The sequence below is a fragment of the Dendronephthya gigantea genome, unplaced genomic scaffold (assembly GCF_004324835.1).
Source record: "Dendronephthya gigantea isolate DGI-Jeju-01 unplaced genomic scaffold, DenGig_1.0 000292F, whole genome shotgun sequence".
Lineage (NCBI taxonomy): Eukaryota > Metazoa > Cnidaria > Anthozoa > Malacalcyonacea > Nephtheidae > Dendronephthya > Dendronephthya gigantea.
In genome coordinates this window covers 101,722-126,742 of record NW_021163302.1, presented here as the reverse complement: position 1 = coordinate 126,742, position 25,021 = coordinate 101,722, and the positions used below count along the sequence as shown (strand labels likewise).

Sequence of the window (25,021 nt, the reverse complement as noted above, 5' to 3'; positions counted from 1 at the left end):
TACTGGTTTATTATGACATTTTAATATTGTAATCTCTATATAGATCATTAAAATTGAAGAACAATAACGAGTCTCCAATATTTTAAAGAAGATTTTTGGAAAACCAGCACCCTCAATCATGCCAGCTGCAGACTTCAGTTTAGTATTTGAGTACAACCTGTAGGTTTGTTACATGCTACCATGCATGTAGTGGCGTCGGCAGCATCGATTAGTGTGGTGGACATATTCATATATTCATGTTCACAGACCGCAAAAACATTCAATTCCAGAAAAGAAGTGAATAATGTAAAACACGAATAAATGAATATGTCCACCCCACTTATCATGCTGAGTACGCCACTGCATTCATGGAGCAAGGCTGACTTGAACGCCGCCCGATTATATTTTGCCATATCATTTAATGGCTCGCGCAGACAGGGGTCTGGGCTTTAGTCCCCCGACATTTTTTGGCGGCCAAAATTATTGAAGTAAAAGTCAGCTTTAATTAACGTCGGTTAAAGAGTTACTTATAGCAAATTGAAATTTTACTGGGGTTTCTATTTAGGACTTAGCCCCACTCTCTGACACGCTCCGCGGGCCCTGTTTATTTGTTCGCTTGTAACTTAAACAATTTTCATCGGGCAAACTTAAAAGTCCAAATACACGTAGAGCCAGACAGACACATTTAGGAACGAACATTAAATGTTTTGCTGTAATTTGTTGCAATATCGTTTTCTGATATAGATTTTTCCTGACTTTACATGATCTTAAATTTCCAACATTTTTTTTATGTGGGTTGTTTTGACAGAATATTCCTGATTTTGAATCACACTGGAAAAATCTCGTTTCAAATCCATGCAAAATCCATATTTTGGCTAATTGAACCTTCAAGACATAATGCAACTACAACTAATGTTCATATATTCGCGCATATTTTTTACGGGCCTGCTAACCCCACCCTCCATTGAAGGCCCCTGAACCAACTTTAAGGCCTAGGTTAAACGTCGCATTTGGTCGCGTCGAACAGGGGCGTAGAAGCATCAAGAGATTAGGGGGAGGGGGCATCAGCTTCCAGGGGCAAATTTTGTTTAATAAAAAAGGCAGCTGAAAATATGTATTAGGACGGTTTGATTGCCAAAGCTGCAAGGACACCGCTAGTGTGGTTTATATTTATGCTCTAAAAACGATTTGGGCATGTGTAGGATTTTAAATAGCATTTGCAGCTACATTAGCTTCGCCGAAAAAATTTTCATCACAAATAGGGCACCTTTCGTCCCTTGAAATTTTTTTTTTTGGGGGGGGGAGGGGTACATGCCCCCTGTGTCCTCCAGGTTCCTTCGCCACTGGCGTCGAATAGTGCAATTCGAACAATAGATAATGATATGGTGATGAGCTTAGTGAGGTGTATCGTCTCATTATCTAGGCCTGAACGAACTATTATAGGTTGTTTAGTGATAAGCTGCTAAACACAAGCGCAGTCTTACCTTCAAAAATATACCGTTTATGCGTTAAACTTCATCCAAACAAAGAAACATACTTGTCTTAATATGTTGTTATGCATTTTTAATCTTTAAAAACATGTTTAAAATCTTCAGGAGATTGTCCGTTAAACCTGACCTAAACTTTTTCATGACATGGTCTAGTCGACATTAGAAATTCAAAGGAAGCGCCCGTTCTAAGCGCCTTATCTCTATATATAGTACTAAGCTAGTTCGAACGGCGCCTCACCCACTCATATTTTTCTATTTCTTTATCTGTCGATGTGATGATGTAAGATGGCTTAAAAAGCACTTTCCGCAAAGAAGATTGAATTGCTGTACACGAAAATCGCCTCAAGCGAATACCCTAAGAGACTTTTGATTGTTTGTCATTAGGAAGAGAAGTCACCTGATTGTAAACATGTTTATTACCAGTGATCATTCCGGTTGTGTTCGTCATAGTTCAGTCCTTCAGACTTGACGCGCTCGCTTTATCAGTCACTATTTTTTATACTGGAGAGACTGCACGATATCAAGCATTTATCGCATTCTAAAGAGTGTGATAGTTAAGATTCTGAGGTGCATTACCTTCATAGAAGCCAATCCATCGTAAACATCACCCAGTTGTTTCATATTTCCCTTTCAGATTTCCAAGAATTTTCGAAGCAATTTAGCGTTAATTCTCTTTTGTACTCTCCCAGATCCTAAAGACAACATGAAACTATAATCGAAGTTTTCTTGTAAAATAAGTAATTGTTATACAAGAGTGAGGTATTTGAGTACATGATAAGGCCTATTTACACTACACGATAAGTTGTATGCAATTATCATTCTGACAAATGCAAGAACTAATCTTCATTCAATTTAGTTCAGGTGGGAATTTAAAGTGTCACGCTGGTACGTGTGTTCGTACGTTGACATACGCCAGGGTACGAATCATATACGACAAATCGCGTAGTGTAAATGGGCCATTAGCAATCACCATGATCGTCACCACAGCTAGTAAGAGCATACTGGAATTAGTAAAATTGCAAAGTTTGGTTTACAAAATGTTGTGAAATGCAGAAAATACAGCCTTGTCATTTTTTGTGTATAGTCGTAACGCATGCAAAATTATTTTACTCATTTGGCAAAGTTAATGTATTAAAAAATTAAAATATGTTTGCTACAATTGATTTAAATAATAAAAAGCGAAAACTTCAAAGTTCAACTGGATTGTCATAAAACGGTAGATATTGCATGTTTATTAGTTAAACCACTTGCAAATAATTGCCTGAGTTAACTTGTTAGTGGCGTCTAAAGCAGTTCATGGCGAGAGTGGCAGGTTTTAGGAAAGGGCACATTTGCAGACGCAGAAAAGATAATTGTTTTTCACTTAATATATTCTGTAACTTTTCATAGAAACAGCACGCGTCACAATATATCCTCTTAGTATAAATTTCAAGGTGACTATTGGTTTTCCAGTTTTCCTGCATTCTGATTGGTCAAAATTCACTGACTCTGAAGTGACAGTCACTGGCCAGTAAAAATAGCTTTTTTATCCTTTTTTCAAATACGAAATTTGAAGTAGGAATTTAAATTTTTTTAATCAAATTGTGTTGATTCGTATTTGTAAATACCTGGAAATTTATACTAAAAAATTAGCCGCCTCAGGCTTGGTGATTACAAGCCTATATTTACTTTGCCTTCGGCTTAGTAAATATAGGCTTGTAAACACCTCGCCTATTTTTAAATATCTAAATGTACAAACAAATGTAATGGTGACAAAGAGAACAGGCTACCAAGTTTGCGAAAGTCTTCCATGCAGTAAAACATTTAGATGCTTATAATATCTCTGTTTAAATTGTGCATCTAACAAATTTCAAGAAACTCTAGGGACCACATTAGCTACGTGAAAGCAATCATCGTTCTAGTTACGCCATTGGTGATGATAAAAATTTATTCCTCACCAGAATTTTTAATTGTTTATTGCTAGCTAGTTCCACAAGCTTTCTAGTATGAATCACGATGTCACCCCAACAGGAGTTGTGATCTCTCTAGCTGATGCCGGAGTTCCCAGTGATGCAGTTGACATCGTGGTTTTTGCGAAAGTTTATTCTGGTCACACACCAACGACAGGGTCAGAAAGTTTCATAAACGTCTATCTAAAGGGCGCAAGTGGTATTATTGAGAACGAAAGGCAATTAATGTACTACACATACCCTCAAAATGCCGTATCAGTCAATTCAGAAAATATGGTTTTTCCAATAAACAGCAACTCTAAGACTATTACAGCCCAAGTGGATGGTACTTTTCCGCCAAGAAATTTTGCTGCTACAGTTAAAATTCATGGTTACTATACTTTTTGTTGCCAATAAATTGTAGAAGGTATTGTTTTTTTAGAAGCTAATGATTTGTTATACAACATTTCCCATAAATGACCTAGAATTGATTTGTTTCAAATTATCTCTTTTAGCCTCGCGATCCAACGTTTATTCTAATAGAGAGCTTAATGATAGTGACAACGGGCTACCGACCACGGTTGAATTGTTTTTGGCGACTGTTTGCACCTACCAAGATGTTATTTACAATTCATCCCATATGATTTTATTGACTTAGTTTGAAAAATATAAACTGTTCATGACAGTAGAAAAACACAAAATAAACTTGTTCTTTTTGTATGCATATCAGTATAGTATAATAGATACACGTTCTGTCCTTTGTCACATGACGTTTACAACTTTTATAACTATCGTAATCTGTAATTTTGATCATTAAAATTAAGAACCATAAATGATAAAACAAAATTATAACCATGGCGACAAAAGTTTTTCAAAACCAGCACCGCTGCCTCCCCCAGCCGCTGATCTCAATAAGTTCCTGAATGCAACTGTTTTACCAGGTATGGACGCATGCAGTATGAGCGACCTTCGACAAGTCGTATCTTCGGTCGAAGCGCTGAAAAAAATAACAAACGACCTTTTATATTATTATATACCACTTGTCAAAGTTTGGTGTTCGTAGCATTTCATTGATCGAGAGCGAATCACGCGAGGGTGACGAAATTTTGATGTCGCCAGCGCGACCCCCTGCAGAGTGAGATAACGTGTTATCTCATGGGAAATAACTTTAATCCTGCGACCTTTAGACTGTTTATCTATATGAAATTAGGTCTTTTATCATTATAGATATTTCGTTGTTTACCTTGTAGTTTGGTTTTTCTTTGACAAATGGTATATAATAAAAAACTTATTTACCGATAACTCAGGAAACATTATGTTTTGTGGACCCTCGACCATCGATATTACACTCGGCTTCGCCTCGTGAAATATTGACAGGTCTCGGGTCCACAAAACATAATGTTTCCTTCGTTCGCAGTAATTAAGTGTTAATTATTAACTATGTTCCACCAGTTTACTGAAAGAGGTAGATTAAAGATCTTAAAAAGCAAAGAGGTACACTTTTATTGAGAGTTAAAAATAGCTGCAGAGAATTCTTCTTGGTTATGATAGAAAGAAATTCGCTCGAAACGTTGTTTGATTTCCAGCCATTAGAAAGAAAAGTCACCTGTTTTCCAACATGTTTATCACCAGTTATCCATCCAGTTGTAAAAGATTGGCTTAAAATTATACGCGCGCTGAACGCGATCGTCTATATAATTCCAGTGTAAAGTTATCGCTGAACGCGGTCGTCTATATAATTCCAGTGTATGTACAGCATTTGAATGTCATTTAAAGAAAAAAGAAGTACATTAAAATGATCAATAGCGCTGAAAGAACTACAATAACGCTGATTTAACATCAATTGCATTAGTGCGGAAGTTCAACAACAACGCCTTATTATATATTCCGTAAAGTGAAAATCAATAGAACGAAACGAAGAACAATTGCGTTAACTTATTGATCATTAACATTTTCGCAACAACAATAGCAATAAATCAAACGACATTTAGCATAGAGAAATATTCATTAATGTAAAGGTGTACAAAGTAAATATTAGAATTCCCATTCTATCATATTTGTCTGTTCACACAACAGCAATATATGTGCAGTATGTTTTATCCCTAGATGTGTTCTCTTTCAAGTAGGTCTGCATTCATAAGTCTACCCCATGCTGTGTACATTTCGCAATGGTTAGGCCAGGGCGCTGTAGAATCGCCCTGGTGTTTCCAGTGTTTCCATAATCTAACCAGGGTGTTTTACAGCGCCCTGGTTAGGCAGTGCACATTCCGTTCAGCAGCTGCTATCAGAATTTGTTTTTGAAATTCAACGTTTTGAAGTCAACAACGTCTTCTCATCTGTACCTTTACAGCTATCTTTTGTTTGTAATTTATGTACATGTATACATATTAGAACGCAGATGAGAGAACTTTGTGTAAATGAGTATTTCTCTATGCTAAATGTCGTTTGACTTATTGCTATTGTTATTCCGAAAATGTTAATAATCAATAAGTTAACGCAATTGTTCTGCGTTTCGTTTTATTGATATTCACTTTACGGAATATATAATAAGGCGTTGTTGTTGAACTTTCGCACTACTACAATTGATTTTCAATCAGCACTATTGTAGTTCTTTCAGCGGTATTGAAATACCGATCACTTTATTGTTTCTCTCATTTCTTTAAATGACATTCAAATGCTGTAAAGGACTAGGGGCCGGTTGTTCGAAAGCTTAAACGGCGGATAAGTTCAAAATGGAAAGCAAAATCTGTTATTCCTTGAACAACTAAGCTGAAATATTTCGATGTAAATAATTTAAATTTCATGCAAGCAGCATCATTGCATGTTAGTTAGTCTAACTTTGTATCCAGGCAAGAAGACGGAAATAAATCAAGACAGCTAGTAAATTCACACTAGAATTAGTAAGATGGCAAAGTTTAGTAGTAAAATGTTTTAAAATGCACAAAATACGGCCGTGCCAATTATTGTATACTTTCGACGGTTTTTATCCTACTAAAGCCTGAGAACTAGTTTCGTTTACTATTCGCGGCAATCCTACTTCCGGTGGGATTACCTCATCGACAGAACGTACACCATACAACCATATTAACTATGATACAAGTTCATACAACAAAGTGACTGGATGGTTATAACTAATAATATTGGATAACTAATAATATTATTGACGATATTTGATTTCGTGATCGAAGATTAGTCTGAGGAAAAGACTAATAACATTTTTATCCAACTTATATTTGTTTATTTTGGATTCCGTGTCATCATCGTTGGATATCAAGTATTTAAGGTAGGAAGTTAATGAAGAACCCTGCTTAGTCAGTAATTCGTTCAGTACTACAGAACTGAGACGAAACTTATAATCATTATTTTGGATGCCGGTCGTCATCGTTGAATATCAACTATTTAAGGTAGAAAGTTAATGAATAATCCTGCTTAGTCACTAATTTGTCCAGTACGACAGAACTAAGACGCAACTAATAATCATGCGATTATCGAGTAGCATACTTGTGTGAGGCATATTGTGTGTAGCAGTGTTAATTAACCGTAGAGACCCAAACTATACCTAGAATAGCCCTAGAATAGTCAATAACAAGGTGGCAAAATCGAGGGTGCGTATTCATACATCCGTCTTCTTTGCCCGACTGATTCCCTTTAAAGTCGATTGTTTATACGGTTTATGAACATGAATATAAAATTATAAAAAATATACACTCTGATCGTACAGTTGACCCTTTCTATCGTGACTGGTCTAAACCCCATAGCTGTTGTGTTGCTTAGAATTTTGTAAAGTCTGTTTTAGACATATTTTCGTTTCATAAAAAAACTTGCCAATGTTTCAGGGCTCGCGTCATGACAGTTGGATACAAAAAGAAGCTTTGTCTAGCTTAAGTGATTTCATTTTAATTAAACTTCCCGTTAAGGACCACTTTTGAAATGTTGCTTAATTTGTTTTGAACGGAAGATATTCGTAGAACGGACTCCACATCATCCTTAATAATTTGGCATTAAGGGTAGCAAGTTAGCAAACAGCATTTTGAATTAAGAAGTGCATGTAAAGCATTCTTCCTTCGTTTGTTTTTCGATCATCGATACGCGATATACAACCGAGACATATAGTTGGCCTAGATTAACGTTAAAAAAAATTGGGTCGTGTACACTGATCTGTTATGCCAGTACATTAAATAAAGCAGTGAACTTTACTCAAACAGTTAAACTGGAACGACTATACTCGGCTGCTATGTCGTCTGCTTTTGTCTTCACCGTGGACAATCGTGCCGACGTAAACAAAGAAAAGTGACTGGTCAATGGTCTAAATTCGGCTAAAAATTGGCTCCAAAGATAGCTGTTATCCTTCCAGGGCCGATTTGACGAAAATTAGATAGTGCTTCCGCCGGATAGTGATTTTTCCACAGTTTTAAACATTTGGAGCTAACAATAATTAGTAACTTGGTTTTTAGGTTCCCATCGCGCTTTTTCGAAGATGTCGGTCAGGCAAGATGATATGACTTTGTTATAAGCACCAAAGAAGATTGCAAAAAAAAATATAAGAATGACTGAACTTATGGAAGATGATAATGTTATGATGTCCCAGGCTGAGGTCAGCGACGTAACTTCAAGCTTTACGGAAAACAATAATATCGCTTCGTCTGAAAATAAACAATCCCAGTCTGTTAATAAACAGAAAGAAGTTGAAGATGAACTCCAAGAAAAAGGCATTCAAAACGAACAATGTGATGGCGGTGAGAATTAAAACAAGTTTCCTATGATTGAAGTAAAGATCCTATCCTCTACTAACTCGTACATTTTGATCAGGGCCGTAGCTAGAGCGATTAATTTTTTAATATTCATATGTATCCCCATAATTAAGCTTCTGGCTACGGCCCTGACTCTGATGGTCCGGCAGGAATTAGCCTAGGCAATTGCGCTCAGCATTCGCTGTTTTAAGGCAAAAGCGATACTAAATAAATGAATAAATTAATAAATATCATTCAGCTTATTCAATAATTGAACTTAATCAAGTATTTCTACCCTATAGCCGTTGACACATTTTGAACTTTTCTATCACCGGATAAAATGTTGCTCGTGCTCAAGGAAAAACTATATTTAGCATACTTTGCCAAAGCTCCCTATGTGATGAAAATATTCATTTATCCTGTACTTTTAAAATTTAAGACAAGCTAGGGCGTGCCTCCTTGGAGGTGTATGGCTCCACCCCGCAAATCCCTGACGTGTACGCATTTAGGTTTTGTTTGGGAAACAAAGCTATAGATAGCTATTTTTATTAAAGTAACAGAAATGTAACAGTTTACAGCCGTTTTCTCCCGACGATTATATAACTTCACCTCTTCCAGAACTCAATCATGCCTGCGTTATGCGCGCCTGTTTTGACCACATAAAATTGTTGCAGAGGTCTCACCCGGAATGAAATTTCGTTCGTACGGCCCGGTTGTTTATTTTTCATCTTATTTTGTAAATTGCATCTCTCTGTAAATTGCATCTGAATGTTGCATAATTATATAGGTATTGAGAAGGAGCAAGAGGCAAGTGGAAGCATAAATGTCTGCGAAGAAGCGGGAAAACAAAACTTTTGGGATGAAATAAAAAAGCAAGTTGAATGTGGTGAAAACAAAGAAAATCGTTGGAAGAAGACAATTCTTTGGCGTGCTTTTCAGTTTAGTCCAGTAGATCAAAAAATTGTTGAATATTTAGTTGACCATGGAGCAGACATTTATTCCCAGAACGAAGATGGTGAGACATTTCTGATGATGGCGACGAGGAATGGTTTACTCGATCTTGTTAAGTATTTTGTTCGAGTTAGCCATAAACATAATTTCCTAGACGATAACAAAGATCTTCCAAGTACATTAGAGTCAAAAATGGCGAAAAATCGAGCTAAGTTTTGTGGTGATCTTGTAAATTGTAAGGATAAGTCAGGAAAAACCGTTTTACATCATGCTGTTATTGTTGCCGAAATAGACATTGTCAAATATTTAGTTGAACAATGTGGCGCTGATGTAAACGCAAAAGATGACGAGGAATGGACAATCCTGCACAATGCTGTTACTAAAGATTCGCTAGAAATAGTGAAATATGTTGTGGAAAAGGGCGCTGATGTAAATGGAGGGGATACTGAAGGGACGACAGTGTTGCACGCCGCGATTAGTAAAGGTACGCTGGAAATGTTGAAATATCTTGTTGAAATTGGCGCTGATGTAAATGGAAAGAAGAATAACGGGTGGACTGCGCTGCACTTTGCGGTTACTGAAGGTACGCTTGAAATGGTAAAAAGTCTTGTTGAAAAAGGCGCTGATGTAAATTGCAAGTGCATGGATGGATGGACGGTCTTGCACTATGCAGTTTGTGAAGGTACACTAGAAATGGTGAAATATCTTGTTGAAAAGGGTGCTGATGTGAGTATCATGAATACTGACGGATCTACTCCGCTGCACTATGCTTTCACCAAAGGTACGCTAGAAATGGTAAAATATCTTGTTCAAAATGGCGCTAATGTAAAAGGAAAGAATACTCACGGGTGGACTGTACTGCGCAGTGCTGTTAGTGAAGGTACACTAAAAATGGTAAAATATCTTGTTGAAAAGGGCGCTGATGTAAATGAGAAGGGTATTCACGAGTGGACAGTGCTGCACGTTGCTGTTACCGAAGGTAAACTAGAAATGGTGAAATGTCTTGTTGAAATCGGCGCTGATGTAAATGCAAAGGATACTGACGGATGCACAGTTTTGGACGCTGCTGTTTATAAAGATGCGCTAGAAATTATAAAGTGTCTTGCTGAAAACGGCGCTGATGTAAATGGAAAGGATACTAACGGGTGGACAGTGCTGCGCAGTGCTGTAACTGAAGGTAAACTAGAAATGGTCAAATATCTTGTTGAAATCGGCGCTGATGTAAATGAAAAGGATAATTTCGGAAGGACAGTTCTGCACGTTGTTGTTTATGAAGACGCGCTAGAAATTGTGAAGTATCTTGTTGAAAACGGCGCTGATGTAAATGGAAAGGATTTTATCGGGAAGACAGTTCTGCACTATGCTGCTACCAAAGATGCGCTGGAAATTGTAAAATATCTTGTTGAAAACGGTGCAGACGTAAATAGAAAGGATATTCACTTGAGGACAGGGCTGCACAATGCTGTTACAAGAAGTACGCTAGAAATGGTGAAATATCTAGTTGAAAACGGCGCTGATGTAAATTGCAAAGGTGCTGATGAATCGACAGTCTTGCATACTGCTGTTGATATGGGTGCATTTAAAAAGGTCAAGTATTTAGTTGAACAAGGTGCTGACGTAAATGGAAAGGATTTTATCGGGAAGACAGTTCTGCACTATGCTGCTACCAAAGATGCGCTAGAAATTGTAAAGTATCTTGTTGCAATCGGCGCTGATGTTAATGGGAAGGATATTCACTTGAGGACAGTGCTGCACAATGCTGTTACAAGAAGTACGCTAGAAATGGTGAAATATCTAGTTGAAAACGGCGCTGATGTAAATTGCAAAGGTGCTGATGAATCGACAGTCTTGCATGCTGCTGTTGATACGGGTGCATTACAAAATGCCAAGTATTTAGTTGAACAAGGTGCTGACGTAAATGGAAAGGATTTTATCGGGAAGACAGTTCTGCACTATGCTGCTACCAAAGATGCGCTAGAAATTGTAAAGTATCTTGTTGCAATCGGCGCTGATGTTAATGGGAAGGATATTCACTTGAGGACAGTGCTGCACAATGCTGTTACAAGAAGTACGCTAGAAATGGTGAAATATCTAGTTGAAAACGGCGCTGATGTAAATTGCAAAGGTGCTGATGAATCGACAGTCTTGCATGCTGCTGTTGATAGGGTGCATTACAACAATGCCAAGTATTTAGTTGAACAAGGTGCTGACGTAAATGGAAAGGATTTTATCGGGAAGACAGTTCTGCACTATGCGCTACCAAAGATGCGCTAGAAATTGTAAAGTATCTTGTTGCAATCGGCGCATGTTAATGGGAAGGATATTCACTTGAGGACAGTGCTGCACAATGCTGTTACAAGAAGTACGCTAGAAATGGTGAAATATCTAGTTGAAAACGGCGCTGATGTAAATTGCAAAGGTGCTGATGGATCGACAGTCTTGCATACTGCTGTTGATATGGGTGCATTAAAAAAGGTCAAGTATTTAGTTAAACAAGGTGCTAACGTAAATGGAAAGGATTTTATCGGGAAGACAGTTCTGCACTATGCTTCTACCATGGCCAAAGATGCGCTAGAAATTGTAAAGTATCTTGTTGCAATCGGCGCTGATGTTAATGGGAAGGATATTCACTTGAGGACAGTGCTGCACATGCTGTTACAAGAAGTACGCTAAATGGTGAAATATCTAGTTGAAAACGGCGCTGATGTAAATTGCAAAGGTGCTGATGGATCGACAGTCTTGCATACTGCTGTTGATATGGGTGCATTAAAAAAGGTCGAGTATTTAGTTGAACAAGGTGCTGACATAACACTTGAAAGTAAAGTTAACGCTCATACACTTGGTACTGATATTCTGGAGATGGCTGTTGTGCACAATTCAGCTGTTTTGGTCAACCTTTTGCTGGAAAAGAACGTTACTATGTGCAAAGCTCCAACACTTTCTGTTGAAGGCGGACAAATGAGTCTTTATCAATGGAGTGTTCACTTTGGTCATGATGAGATTGCAACTATCCTCGGGCGCTCCGTAAAACATCGTGAGAAAATTCAGATTTTGAAAACAACGAATTGCAATAAGTTAGACAAGGTAATAGTTGAAAACATTTAAATGAGTTTATGTAGCAATTGACTTTTGTGTATATAGGAAGTTTACCATCTTCATCGCGTCAGCTCGACTATGCGCTTTTCATAACCAGAAATTGGGGACAATAATTACCATAAAAGTTCATAATGCCAGGATTTCGCAATCAAAGATGGCTGCCTTGTTATTATAGAATTATATAAATAAAATTAAAGCAACTTCTGTCTTACATATTGCAGCAGCAACTAAATTAATTGCGGAAATAACATTACTGGAGAACCTGTTAAAGGTAATATAAAAATAAAAAAAAATGTCATAACAGTACTGAGTTTCTTCCCTTCTTAAATCAAGCTCCGCAACTGCAATATGTAAGACAGAAGTTGCTTTAATTTCAAATATTGTCTCCTGCCTTATATAATTCTATAATAACAAGACAGCCATCTTTGATTGCGAAATCCTGGCATTATGAACTTTTATGGTAATTAATGTCCTGAATTTCTGTTATGTAGATTCTTTAGACATGCAGTGCCATAATTTAACCCGCAACGAGACTGTACGCAACTCGCTTCGTCTTTCAGGCTCCGTTGGCTACGTTAGCGTGACATACTTGCCTGAAATTCCGAATAACTCACATACAGTTACACTGTAAATCTCGGGGTGTCACCAGAACACCAAAATCAGTGTAAATTTCCGCAACAATATGAACACTGATAATGTGTTTATTTACACAGGGATTTTGTGTTCTTAGGAAATATGTATGCAGCAATATGGACAACAACTTGGTGTATAACTATACACTACGAGAGTAAACTTACTCTTATGAGTTCATTACCTATATTGAATAAAATTATTCAAGAATTATTTCATGATGCCGAGCAGGATATCAAAATTATCCTACGATTAGCCAAATTCAATATCAACTTTATCTTCCACTGTTCTTTCTATTTTCTTCACTAGAAAAGAATTCGAAACGAAACGAGCAGATGCCAACCTCGTACCCAAGGCCTTTTCGCGGGGGGGAGGAGAAGGCCCTGCAAAAGGCTGCCCACGTGACTCAACATTTTTTGCAGTATTCGGATAGCAGTCACGTGGGCAGCCTTTTCCAGAGGCTTCTCCCTCCCCTACGAGAAGGTCCTGGGTACGAGGTTGAGCAGATGCCATTTAAAGAAAACAACTTTCCCTGCCTTTTTGAAATTCACGTGAATTACCGGTAAAAATACACGGGCACCTACAGATGTGATACTTATTTGTGATATGCACATGCCGCTAGCTATACACGAGAATTAATTTGCCTGCATCACTGCCAGACACAAACAGAGTATTTCACCCAATAAGAATAAGAATAAGAGAAAATAATACAATGTATAGTATTTGAATCATGTATCTGCATGTGCTAAAATATTCTGCAGCTAAATATTGTGTTGATTTCAGATTTAGATATTTACTAGCAAGTTTTTATTGAATCTAGCCTCCATTTATCAGAAGGCTTAAAATTCTTTGTTCCGTCCATAGATTGAAATACCCATGCAGGCTTTTGTCGCAAACAATCAATTCCAAATTGGCGGTGGTGGTTTTTCTTGTGTCTATGTTGGTCTCATGAAAGATGGGAGTGAAGTTGCTGTTAAGAGAATTTTAGTACAAAGTGAAGATACAACAGTCGAAAACGAAAAGGAAATCATGAGTCTTATTGAAACTGACAAATCTCCGTTTATAGTGAGCTATCGACATTTTCACCGGGACGACATATTCATGTATCTTATTGTTGATCTTTGCGAAGAAACCTTGAGGGAACTTGTTCATGCTTGCAGTATTGAACATCTACAAGAGCATGGTCCACGAATGATTAGGGAAATTCTATCAGGACTTCAATTTCTTCACGGCAAAGGAATATTACACAGAGATCTAAAACCATCAAACGTCCTGGTTGATATCAAAGGTCGCATGAAATTGGCAGACTTTGGGATAAGCCGCGTTCTTAATGACGATGAAACGACAGTTGAAACATTTGCCAAAGGTACTCCTGGATGGATGCCACCGGAAGTAATTAAGGCAATAGACAAAGACGAAAAAGGTCCGTTCAAAAAGAAATCGGATGTCCACGTCGCAGGTATGATTGCCTTCTTCATCTTAACCAGAGGTGAACACCCTTTTGGATCAAAGTTAGATCGAATGAAAAATATTTTGAAAGGAAACTCTGTCAATTTGAAGAAACTTGGTGATCGCAGAGCTCGAAAATATGTGTCGTGGCTGATTAATCTAAAGATTGATAACAGACCTTATGCCGAGGAAGCGCTGGGGGACAATTTTAATCGGCTCCTAATGTATGCCTAGTCGGTTAATCCTCGTGCCCAGGCCTTTCTCAGTACTACGTGCGACGTTATTACGGGAGAATGCGAAGGGCTTGGTACGGAGACGAACTATAATGAGGATAGCAGGGAGATTCCATGCGATGTAATTTCTCGGTGTTTATTGATTCAAGGAATATTTTAAAGATTGTGTGTTTACCATAATTGAGTGCTCAATTCAACTTCACACTCCAAGCGTAAAAATCTAGATTTCTGTTTACAATCTATGCAAAATTTGAACCATCCTTGGATTTATTTGCTATCTTACCTTTCTAATGAAAATGCAAGACAGTTAGTGGCTCACTTTTCAACGGCAAGATGTTCGAAAAAATAACTGCAAAGCTTGAATGTTGATTACCATTCTCCAACAATTCTTGTTTATCAACGGCGCAAAACATTCGTGTGTGTGTGTATTCGTGTGGGTTGTTTAGGGCGAATCTGCACAATCACGGACTTAGGTAGCCTGAAAATATAAACTGTTCATAACCGTATAGAGTTTGTGAGTCAAACTTCACGTAAACTTGTTCCAATTTAATGTATAACAGCATAGTCTACTGATATACCTAATGAAATACATTCATACGGCTGTATTCTAAAAGCTCACTCACACTCAAACTCATTGAGTGGGAGATCTTAATCTTCTCATAACGTTTCAATGGCGGTATTTCCAGCCGAACAGGGGCTTGATTTTCAATGATTAATCTTATATGTTTCCATCATTCAGAAAAAAACTTTCCACTGATCAGCATTAACAAAATTCATATGTCCCACTCAATGAGTGTGAGCTTTTTGAATACAGGCGATAGTCTACTGCATTTTGTGATGACATTTACTGGTTTAGTATATGACATTTTAATATTATAATCTCTATATAGATAATTAAAATTGAAGAACCATAACGAGTCTCTGATATTTTAAAGAAGATTTTAGGAAAACCAGCACCCTCAATCATGCCAGCTGCTGACTGCAGTTTAGCTAATATTCAGGTACAACCTGTAGGTTTGTTACATGCTACCATGCATGCAGTGGCGTCGCCAGCATCGATAAGTGGGGTGGACATATTCATATATTCCTGTTCACAGACCACTAAAACATTCAATTTCAGAAAAGAAATGAATAATATAAAACACGAATATATGAATATGTCCACTTCACTTATGCTGGCTACGCCACTGCATTCATGGAGCAAGGCTGACTTGAACGCCGCCCTAACACACTCGCGATTATATTTTGCCATATCATCATAATGGCTCGCGCAGACTGGGGTCTGGGATTTAGTGCCCCACCATTTTTTGGTGGCTAAAATTATTGAAGTAAAAGTCAGCTTTAATTAGCGTTAAAGAGTTACTTATAGCAAACTGAAATTTTACTGGGAGTTCTTTTTAGGGCTTAGCCCCACTCTCTGACACGCTCAGCGGGCCCTGTTTATTTGTTCGCTTGTAACTTGAACAATTTTCATCGGGCAAGCTTAAAAGTCCAAATTCACGTAGAGCCGAGAGGGGGTGGTTCCCAGAGCTAAGTCCATTTACTGAATTCTAAATTAGTTTATTTATTGAATTTACAATTACAGTAGTTGCATAATAGAGTTTACGGGCGTTTTGATTGCGTAGACGGTCGCCAGAAGCTTCTTTCATATGCAATTCATTTTGTCGTTAAAATAAGTTTAACCGAAGTTAGATTATTCTATTCACACTTGCACTTAACTATCGAGCATGGCTATCTAAACTGTCCAGAGCATTATGAAACAGGTTGTGTATTACACATTATCATATGGCTTTTCAAAATCCTCTATTCTTATTGGTTGACGAGCGGTCCATGAAATTCATAATCGGACGGTGGTCCGTATATTTCGAATCTGGACAACTATCATGTCTCATGCAGTTCAGCCATATCTGATATTTCACAGTACAGACCTCACGCTCGGTCAATAATCAGTTGTTATTATATTGCAAGTGTCACTTCCGGCGAAATAGAGCTCAGTGATTGGCGGAGAAGAGTTTTCAGCGCTGCATTACTCCATTACTTTCCCGTAATGGACCGGCACTTTCCCGTAATGGAACGGTCATATTTTACTATTACTTTATCTGTCGATGTGAGGATGTAAGATGGCTTAAAAAGCAGTTTCCGCAAAGAATATTGAATTGCTGTACACAAAAATCGCCTCCAGCGAATGCCCTAAGAGACGTTTTGATTGTTTGTCATTAGGAGGAGAAGTCACCTGATTGCAAACATGTTTATTACCAGTTATCATTCCGGTTGTGTTCGTCATAGTTCAGTGGTTCAGACTTGACGCACTCGCTTTCTCAGTCACTGATTTGTATACCGGAGTGACTGCACGATATCATGCATTTATCGCGTTAGTAGGTAAGATACTGAGGTACATTACCTTCATAGAAGCCAATCCATCGTAAACATCACCCAGTTGTTTTATATCTCCCTTTCAGATTTCCAAAAATTTTCGAAGAAATTCAGCGTTCATTCTCTTCTGTACTCTCCCAGAGAGTGTTCATACGTTCTGTTCATACGTTCACATACGCCAGGGTACGAATCATATACGACAAATCACTCACTTACTCATGCCCGTTATGCCGGCTGACATGGAGGGTGAAAGCAACGGTATACTTCACTCCTGTCTGTTCTGGGCTAGCTTTTGAACTGTTCCCCATGTGTGATGGAAGGTCTTAAACTCCCCTTCTACGGTTCGACGCCAGGTGTTCTTGGGTCGCCCGCGTTTCCGTTTCCCCTCTGGTGTCCAGTGGAGGGCTGTGCGGGAAATGTTGCCAGGTTCTCTTCTTATTACATGCCCGATCCATCTCCATCGCCTTTGCATGATGATGGTGCCCATGCTGTCTTGGTTGCAGCGGGCGAGAAGATGTTGGTTCGAGATGGTCTCGGGCCAGAATATTCGCAGGATTCTTCTAAGGTTCTTGGTGTAGAAGGTGGACAGTTGTTTGAGGTCGCTTTCAGTCATCCTCCAGCATTCTGAGCCATACAATAGGGAGGAAAGTACGCAGCTCTGGTACAGTCTTAGTTTGTCTTGGTGCTGTACTGGGATGATTTCCACAAGAAGTTTAGCATACGACAAATTGCATAGTGTAAATGGGCCATTAGCAATCACCATGATCGTCACCACAGCTTGTAAGAGCATACTGGAATTAGTAAAATTGCAAAGTTTGGTTTACAAAATGTTGTAAAATGCAGAAAATACAGCCTTGTCATTTTTTGTGTACAGTCGTAACGCATGCAAAGATTATTTTACTCATTTGGCAAAGTTAATGTATTAAAAATTAAACTATGTTTGCTACAATTGATATAGATAATAAAAAGCGAAGACTTCAAAGTTCAACTGGATTGTCATAAAACGGTAAGTATTGCATGTTTATTAGTTAAACCACTTGCAAATAAATGCCTGAATTAACTTGTTAGCGGTGTCTAAAGCAGTTCATGACGAGAGTTGTAGGTTTTAGGAAAGGGCACATTATTTTGCAGACACAAGAAACTCTATAGACCACATTAAACTACGTGAAAGCAATCATCGTTCTAGTTACGCCATTGGTGATGATGAAAATTTATTCCTCACCAGAATTTTTAATTGTTTATTACTAGTTCCACAGGCTTTCTAGTATGAATCACGTTGTCACCCCAACAGGAGTTGTGATCTCTCTAGCTGATGCCGGAGTTCCCAGTGATGCAGTTGAAGAGATAATTTGAAACAAAACAATTCTAGGTCATTTATGCGAAATGTTGTATTAGCTTCTAAAAAACAATACCTTCTACAATTTATTGGCAACAAAAAGTATAGTAAGCATGAATTTTAACTGTAGCAGCAAAATTTCTTGACGGAAAAGTACCATCCACTTGGGCTGTAATAGTCTTCGAGTTGCTGTTTATGGGAAAAACCATATTTTCTGAATTAACCGATACGGCAGTTTGAGGGTATGTGCAGTACATTAGTTGCCTTTCGTCTTCAATAATACCACTTGCGCCCTTTAGATAGACGTTTATGAAACTTTCAGACCCTGTCGTTGGTGTTTGACCAGAATAAACTTTCGCAAAAACCACGATGTCAGCCTCGCGATTCAACAGACATTCCAATAGAGAGCTTTTGATAGTGACAACGGGCTACCGACTACGGTTGAATTGTTTTTGGCGACTGTTTGCACCTACCAAGATGTTATTTACAATTCATCCCGGATGATTTTATTGACTTAGTTTGAAAAATATAAACTGTTCATGACAGTAGAAAAACACCAAATAAACTTGTTCTTTTTGTATGCATATCAGTATAGTATAATAGATACACGTTCTGTCCTTTGTCACGTGACGTTTATAACTTTTATAACTTTCGTAATCTGTAATTTTGATCATTAAAATTAGGAACCATAAATGATAAAACAAAATTATAACCATGGCGACAAAAGTTTGTCAAAACCAGCACCACTGCCTCCCCCAGCCGCTGATCTCAATTGTTCCTGAATGCAACTGTTTTACCAGGTATGGACGCATGCAGTATGAGCGATTTGATTTCGACAAGTCGTATCTTGGGTCGAAGCGCGGAAAATAGTAACAAACGACCTTTTATATTATTAGCTATGTTCCACCAGTTTATTGAAAGAGGTAGACTAAAGATTTTAAAAAGCAGCTCGTAACGACGTACACTTTTATTGAGAGTTATTTTTAATTGCTGCAGAGTTTAGAATTCTTCTTGGCTATGATAGAAAAAAAATCGCTCGAAACGCTGTTTGATTGTCAGGCATTAGGAATAAAAGTCACTTGTTTTCCAACCTGGTTATCACGAGTTATTCAACAAGTTCTAAAAGATTGGCTTGAAATTATACGCGAGCTTCCTTAGACTCTGATCTATCAGTATAGCTGAACGTGATCTAGGAGCCAGCTGTTCGAAAGTCTTTTAGCTTAAACGGCAGATAAGTTCAAACTGGAAAGCAAAATCATTTATTTTTTAAACAACTGAGCTGAAATATTTCTATGTAAATAATTTAATTTTCAGTGGAAGTACTTATATATTAAAGCTGGTGAAAGAGGCTGGTTCAGTCGTGCACAAAATGTATGATGGTATTTTCTAAACTTGGGTTTCACCACGGTTTAAGTTAAACGCCTTTCAAAGAGGCTAAACCACTTTACCTTTCTAGAACCCAATCTATAGATTGTTCAAGATTTTTATTATTTTTCTTTGCTCTCGCAGACTCTGAAGACTATATGAAACTATATAGTCTTCGGAAACTAGTTTAATTCCACTCGAAATTAAGACTCTTTAAACCCCTATGTTTAAAATATCTGGTTGATAAATTCAATATCTGGCTAGTGGGTTGGTACAAAAATTAAAAATAAAATATTTCAGATGATGGAAACGGAAAAATTATTCGTATTTCCGAGATTTGTAAAGTAATCTAAGTAATCGTTTAGTATTTGATAACGAAATATTACCAAAATGGCACAATTTGCATGTCAGTCTATTACCTTTGTATCTGGGCAAGAAAACGGAAATAAATCACGACAGCTAGTAAATTCATATTAGAATTAGTAAAATGGCAAAGTTTAGTTGTAAAATGTTTTAAAATCCACAAAATACGGCCGTGCCAATTATTGTATACTTTTGACGGTTTTTACCCTTCTAAAGCCTGAGAACTAGTTTCGTTTACTATTCGGGGCAATCCTACTTCCGGCGGGATTACTTCATCGACAGAACATACAGCATACAACCATATTAATGATGGTACAAGTTCATACAGCAAAGTGATTGGATGGCTATAACTAATATTATTGGATAACTAATAATATTATTGACGATATTTGATTTCGTGATCGAAGATTAAGTCTGAAAAGAAGACTACAAAGGTTTTTTATCCAAATTATATTTGTTTTATTTTGGATGCCGTGTCGTCATCGTTGGATATCAACTATTTAAGGTAGAAAGTTAATAAAGAACCCTGCTTAGTCAGTAATTTGTCCAGTACTACAGAACTGAGACGCAACTAATAATCATGGGATTATCGAGTATCATATTTGTGCGAGGCATATTGTGTGTAGCAGTGTTAATTAACCGTAGAGACCCAAACTATACCTAGAATAGCCCTAGAATAGTCAATAACAAGATAGCAAAATCGAGGGTGCATATTCAAACATCCGTCTTGTATGCCCGACTGATTCCCTTTTAAAGACGATTGTTTCAGTTACGGTTTATGAACATGAATATATAAAGAATATACACTCTGATCGTACAGTTGACCCTTTCTATGGTGACTGGTCTAAACCCCTTAGCTGTTGTGTTGCTTTGAATTTTGTAAAGTCTGTTTTAGACATATTTTCGTTTCATAAAAAACTCGCCAATATTTCAAAGCTCGCGTCATGACAGTTGGATACTAAAAGAAGCTTTGTCTTATTTGATTTCATTTTAATTAATTTTCCGTTGAAGATAACCTTTGAAATGTTGCTTAATTTGTTTTGAACAGAAATTATTCGTAGAACAGACTTCACATCATCATTGATAACTAAGGATTAAGGGTAGCAAGTTAGCAAACAGCATTGTGAATTAAGAAGCGCATGACTAGAATCATTATATTGGCTATTGTTATGGCTGCGTGGAGGGTCTATTGCATGTAAAGCATTTTTCGTTCGTTTGTTTGTTGATCGTCGATACGCGATATACAACCGAAACAAATAGTTGGCCTAGATTAACGTTAGAAAACAAAAATTGGGTCGTGTACACTGATCTGTTTTGCCAGTACATTAGATAAAGCAGTGAACTTTACTTAAACAGTTAAACTGGAACGACTTCTCGGCTCCTATGTCGTCTGCTTTTGTCTTCACCGTGGACAATCGCGCCGACGTAAGAGTGCCGACGTTTTTACGCGCCGAGAAATGTGACTGGTAATGGTCTAGATTCACCTATAAATTGGCTCCAAAGATAGCTGTTATCCTTCCAGGGCCGATTTGACGAAAATTAGATAGTGCTTCCGCCGGATAGTGATTTTTCCACAGTTTTCAGTAAACATTTGAAGCTAACAGTAATTAATTACTTGGTTTTCAGGTTCCCATCGCGCTATTTCGAAGATGTTGGTCAGGCAGGATGATATGACTTTGTTATAAGCACCGAAGAAGATTGTAAAAAATAATATAAGAATGACTGAACTCATGGAAGATGATAATGTTATGATGTCCCAGGCTGAGGACAGCGACGTAACTTCAAGCTTTACGGAAAACAATAATATCGCTTCGTCCGAAAATAAACAAGCCCAGTCTGTTAATAAACAGAAAGAAGTTGATGATGAACTCCAAGAAAAAGGCATTCAAAACAAAGAATGTGATAGCGGTGAGAATTAAAACAAGCGTCCTATGATAGAAGTAAAAATCCTATTCTCTTCCATCCAGGAAATCCGCCTTAAGATGAATATATGAATATACACCCCCCATAATTAAGCTTCTGGCTATACGGCCCTAACCATCAAGGTCCCACAATAATTGGCCTAGGCAATTGCGTTCGCTTTTGGCAAAGGCGATACTAAATAAATGAGTAAAATAATAAATATCCCCTTTTAAAATTTAAGACTCCTTAAAGGTGCTTGACTCCACGAAATAAATCCCTGACATGAACGGATTTTAGGCCTTTTTCGGAAGACAAATTAAGTTATAGATATTACAGTTTACAGCCGTTTTCTCCCGACTATTGTATAATTTCACCTCTTCCGGAAATCATTTATGCCTGCGTAATGCGAACGATAAATTATTGCGGGAGTCTGATCCGCAATGAAATTTCGTTCGGTTTATTTTTCATCTTTCTTTTTCATGTAAATTGCATCTTAATGTTGCATATTTATAGGTATTGAGAACGAGAAAGAGGCAAGTGGAAGCATAAATGTCTGTGAAGAAGGGAAACAGAAATTTCGGGACGAAATAAAAAAGCAAGTTGAACGTGGTGAAAACAAAGAAAATCGTTGGAAGAAAACAATTCATTGGCGTGCTTTTCAATTTAGTCCAGTAGATCAAAAATTTGTTAAATATTTAGTTGACCATGGAGCAAGCATTTATTCCCAGAACGAAGATGGTGAAACAGTTTTGTCGATAGCGACGAGAAATGGTTTATTTGATCTTGTTAAGTATTTTGTTCAATATGGTCCTGAACATAATTTTCAAGACGATTCTAAAGTTCTTCAGAGTGCAATACAGTCTCGATCATTAGAAATTGTGAAATAATTCGTTGAAGATTGTGGGACTGATATACATTGTAAAGATGATTCCGGAAATACTGCCTTACATCATGCTGTTTATTTTGGTCGAACAGAAATTGTCAAATACTTAGTCAAACAATGTGGTGCAGACATGAATGCTAGGACTCCAGACGGGGGGACAATGCTACAACTTGCTGTTACAGAAGGTACGTTAGAATTGGTGAAATATCTTGTTGAACAGGGCGCTGATGTAAATGGCCAGGGTACTGACGGGTGGACAGTGCTGCACGCTGCTGTTAAAAAAACTACTCCAGAAGTTGTAAAATATCTTGTTGAAAATGGCGCTGTTGTAAACGGCAAGGATACTACAGACGGCTGGACAGTACTGCACTATGCTGTTTCTTATAGTTCATTGGATATGGTGAAATATCTTGTTGAACTGGGGGCAGATGTAAATGGCAAAAAGACCGATGGGTGGACAGTGCTGCATGATGCTGTTACAAAAGGTACGCTAGAAAAGGTAAAATGTCTTGTTCAAATGGGCGCTAATGTAAATGGTAAGAGAAATGGCGGGTGGATGGTGCTTTACGATGCTATTTCTAAAGGTACGCTAGAAGTTGTAAAATATCTAGTAGAAATGGGCGCTGATGTGAATGCCAAGGATACCACTTACGATTGGACAATGCTTCACTCTGCTGTTACTGAAGGTACGCCAGCAATGGTAAAATATCTTGTTGACATGGGCGCTAATGTAAATAGCGAGGATAGTAGGGGATGGATGGTGCTGCGCCATGCGATTTTTAAAGGCACACTAGAAATAATAGAGTATCTTGTTGAACATGGCGCTGATGTTAATGACAAAATTCAAATGCCATCAGTTCTGCACTGTGCACTGTGTGTTACTCAAGATACTTTAGAAATAGTAAACTGCCCTGTTGAGAAGAGCGCTGATGTCAATTGTAAGAAGACTACCGGGGAAACAGCGTTGCACTCTGCTTTTTCTAAAGGCAGGACAGATATAGTAAAATATCTTGTTCAGAGGGGCGCTGATGTAAATGTCAAGAATACTTACGGGAAGACAGTGCTTCACTCTGCTGTTACTGAAGGTAACTTAGAAATTGTGAAATATTTTGTGGGAAACGGCGCTGATATAAATGTTAAGAATACTCACGGAAGGACAGTGTTGCACAGTGTTGTTCTAAAAGGTTTGTTAGAAATGGTAGAATATTTTGTCGAGAATGGCGCTGATGTAAATGCTAAGGATACTCAAGGGAAGACAGCGCTGCACTCTGCTGTTTCTGAAGGTGCGCTAGAAATGGTGAAATATCTTGTGGTAAATGGCGCTGATGTAAATAGCAAAAAGAACAGCGGATGGACAGTGTTGCACAGTGCTGTTGTAAAAGGTTCGCTAGGAATGGTGGAATATCTTGTTGAGAAGGGCGCTAATGTAAATGCTAAGAATACTCACGGGGAGACAGTGCTGCGTTCGGCTGTTACTGAAGGTACCTTTGAAATGGTAAAATATCTTCTTGAGAAGGGCGCCGATGTAAATGCTAAGGATACTCATGGGGAGACAGCGCTGCACTCTGCTGTTTCTGAAGGTGCGCTAGAGATGGTGAAATATCTTGTGGGAAATGGCGCTGATGTAAATGTAAAAAAGAACAGCCTATGGACAGTCCTCCACAGTGCTGTTGTAAATGGTTCCCTAGAAATTGTGGAATATCTTGTTGAGAAGGGCGCCGATGTAAATGCCAAGGATACTGATAGGAAGACAGTGCTGCACTCAGCTGTTTCTAAAGGTAGGCTAGAAATAGCAAAATATCTTGTGAGAAATGGCGCTGATGTAAAAGGAAAAAAGAACAGCGGATGGACAGTGTTGCACAGTGCTGTTGTAAATGGTTCGCTAGAAATGGTGAAATATCTTGTGGGAAGTGGCGCTGATGTAAATGTAAAAGAGAATAGCGGATGGACAGTGTTGCACTCTGCTGTTTCTAAAGGTAGGCTAGAAATGGTAGAATATCTTGTTGAGAAGGGCGCTGATGTAAATGCCAAGGATACTGACGGGAAAACAGTGCTGCACTCTGCTGTTTCTGAGGGTACGCTAGAAATGGTGAAATATCTTGTTGAGAAGGGCGCTGATGTCAATGCCAAGAATACTCACGGGGAGACAGTGCTGCACTCTGCTGTTTCTGAGGGTACGCCAGAAATGGTGAAATATCCACATCTGATATATATTTGTAAAAATAATAAGAGATGGACAGTACTGGAGAGTGCTGTTAATAAGGAGTGGCTAGAAATGGTAAAATATTTTGTTGAAAATGGCGCAGATGTAAA

At 38.0% G+C, this 25,021-nt stretch overlaps 3 protein-coding genes across 3 annotated transcripts; all 3 read left to right on the top strand.

The window, feature by feature from the left end:
• The first annotated feature begins 7,943 nt into the window (after positions 1-7,943).
• Positions 7,944-11,751, top strand: LOC114541460 (putative ankyrin repeat protein RF_0381). Its single transcript, XM_028561380.1, has 6 exons — positions 7,944-8,133; positions 8,915-10,200; positions 10,312-10,552; positions 10,610-10,849; positions 10,907-11,146; positions 11,498-11,751. Exons 1-6 carry the CDS (start codon positions 7,944-7,946, stop codon positions 11,749-11,751), a joined length of 2,451 nt encoding a protein of 816 aa, XP_028417181.1.
• On the top strand, positions 11,752-17,487 carry LOC114541459. Its single transcript, XM_028561379.1, has 2 exons — positions 11,752-12,162; positions 17,149-17,487. Exons 1-2 carry the CDS (start codon positions 11,752-11,754, stop codon positions 17,485-17,487), a joined length of 750 nt encoding a protein of 249 aa, XP_028417180.1.
• A 4,154-nt stretch (positions 17,488-21,641) lies between these two features.
• LOC114541458 (putative ankyrin repeat protein RF_0381) lies at positions 21,642-24,748 on the top strand. Its single transcript, XM_028561378.1, has 6 exons — positions 21,642-21,831; positions 22,339-22,452; positions 22,837-23,991; positions 24,067-24,288; positions 24,487-24,684; positions 24,741-24,748. Exons 1-6 carry the CDS (start codon positions 21,642-21,644, stop codon positions 24,746-24,748), a joined length of 1,887 nt encoding a protein of 628 aa, XP_028417179.1.
• Positions 24,749-25,021: the final 273 nt, after the last annotated feature.

Bases quoted from the DNA above. Each gene is read 5' to 3' on its own strand.
- LOC114541458 (XM_028561378.1), top strand. From the start codon at position 21,642: ATGACTGAACTCATGGAAGATGATAATGTTATGATGTCCCAGGCTGAG. The intron at 21,832-22,338 runs GTGAGAATTAAA...GCATATTTATAG, and splicing joins AAACAAAGAATGTGATAGCG to GTATTGAGAACGAGAAAGAG. The intron at 23,992-24,066 runs GTGCGCTAGAAA...GCGGATGGACAG, and splicing joins GCACTCTGCTGTTTCTGAAG to TGTTGCACAGTGCTGTTGTA.
- LOC114541460 (XM_028561380.1), top strand. From the start codon at position 7,944: ATGACTGAACTTATGGAAGATGATAATGTTATGATGTCCCAGGCTGAG. The intron at 8,134-8,914 runs GTGAGAATTAAA...ATAATTATATAG, and splicing joins AAACGAACAATGTGATGGCG to GTATTGAGAAGGAGCAAGAG. The intron at 11,147-11,497 runs GTACGCTAGAAA...TAAATTGCAAAG, and splicing joins GCACAATGCTGTTACAAGAA to GTGCTGATGGATCGACAGTC.
- LOC114541459 (XM_028561379.1), top strand. From the start codon at position 11,752: ATGGTGAAATATCTAGTTGAAAACGGCGCTGATGTAAATTGCAAAGGT. The intron at 12,163-17,148 runs GTAATAGTTGAA...GTTCTGGGCTAG, and splicing joins ATTGCAATAAGTTAGACAAG to CTTTTGAACTGTTCCCCATG.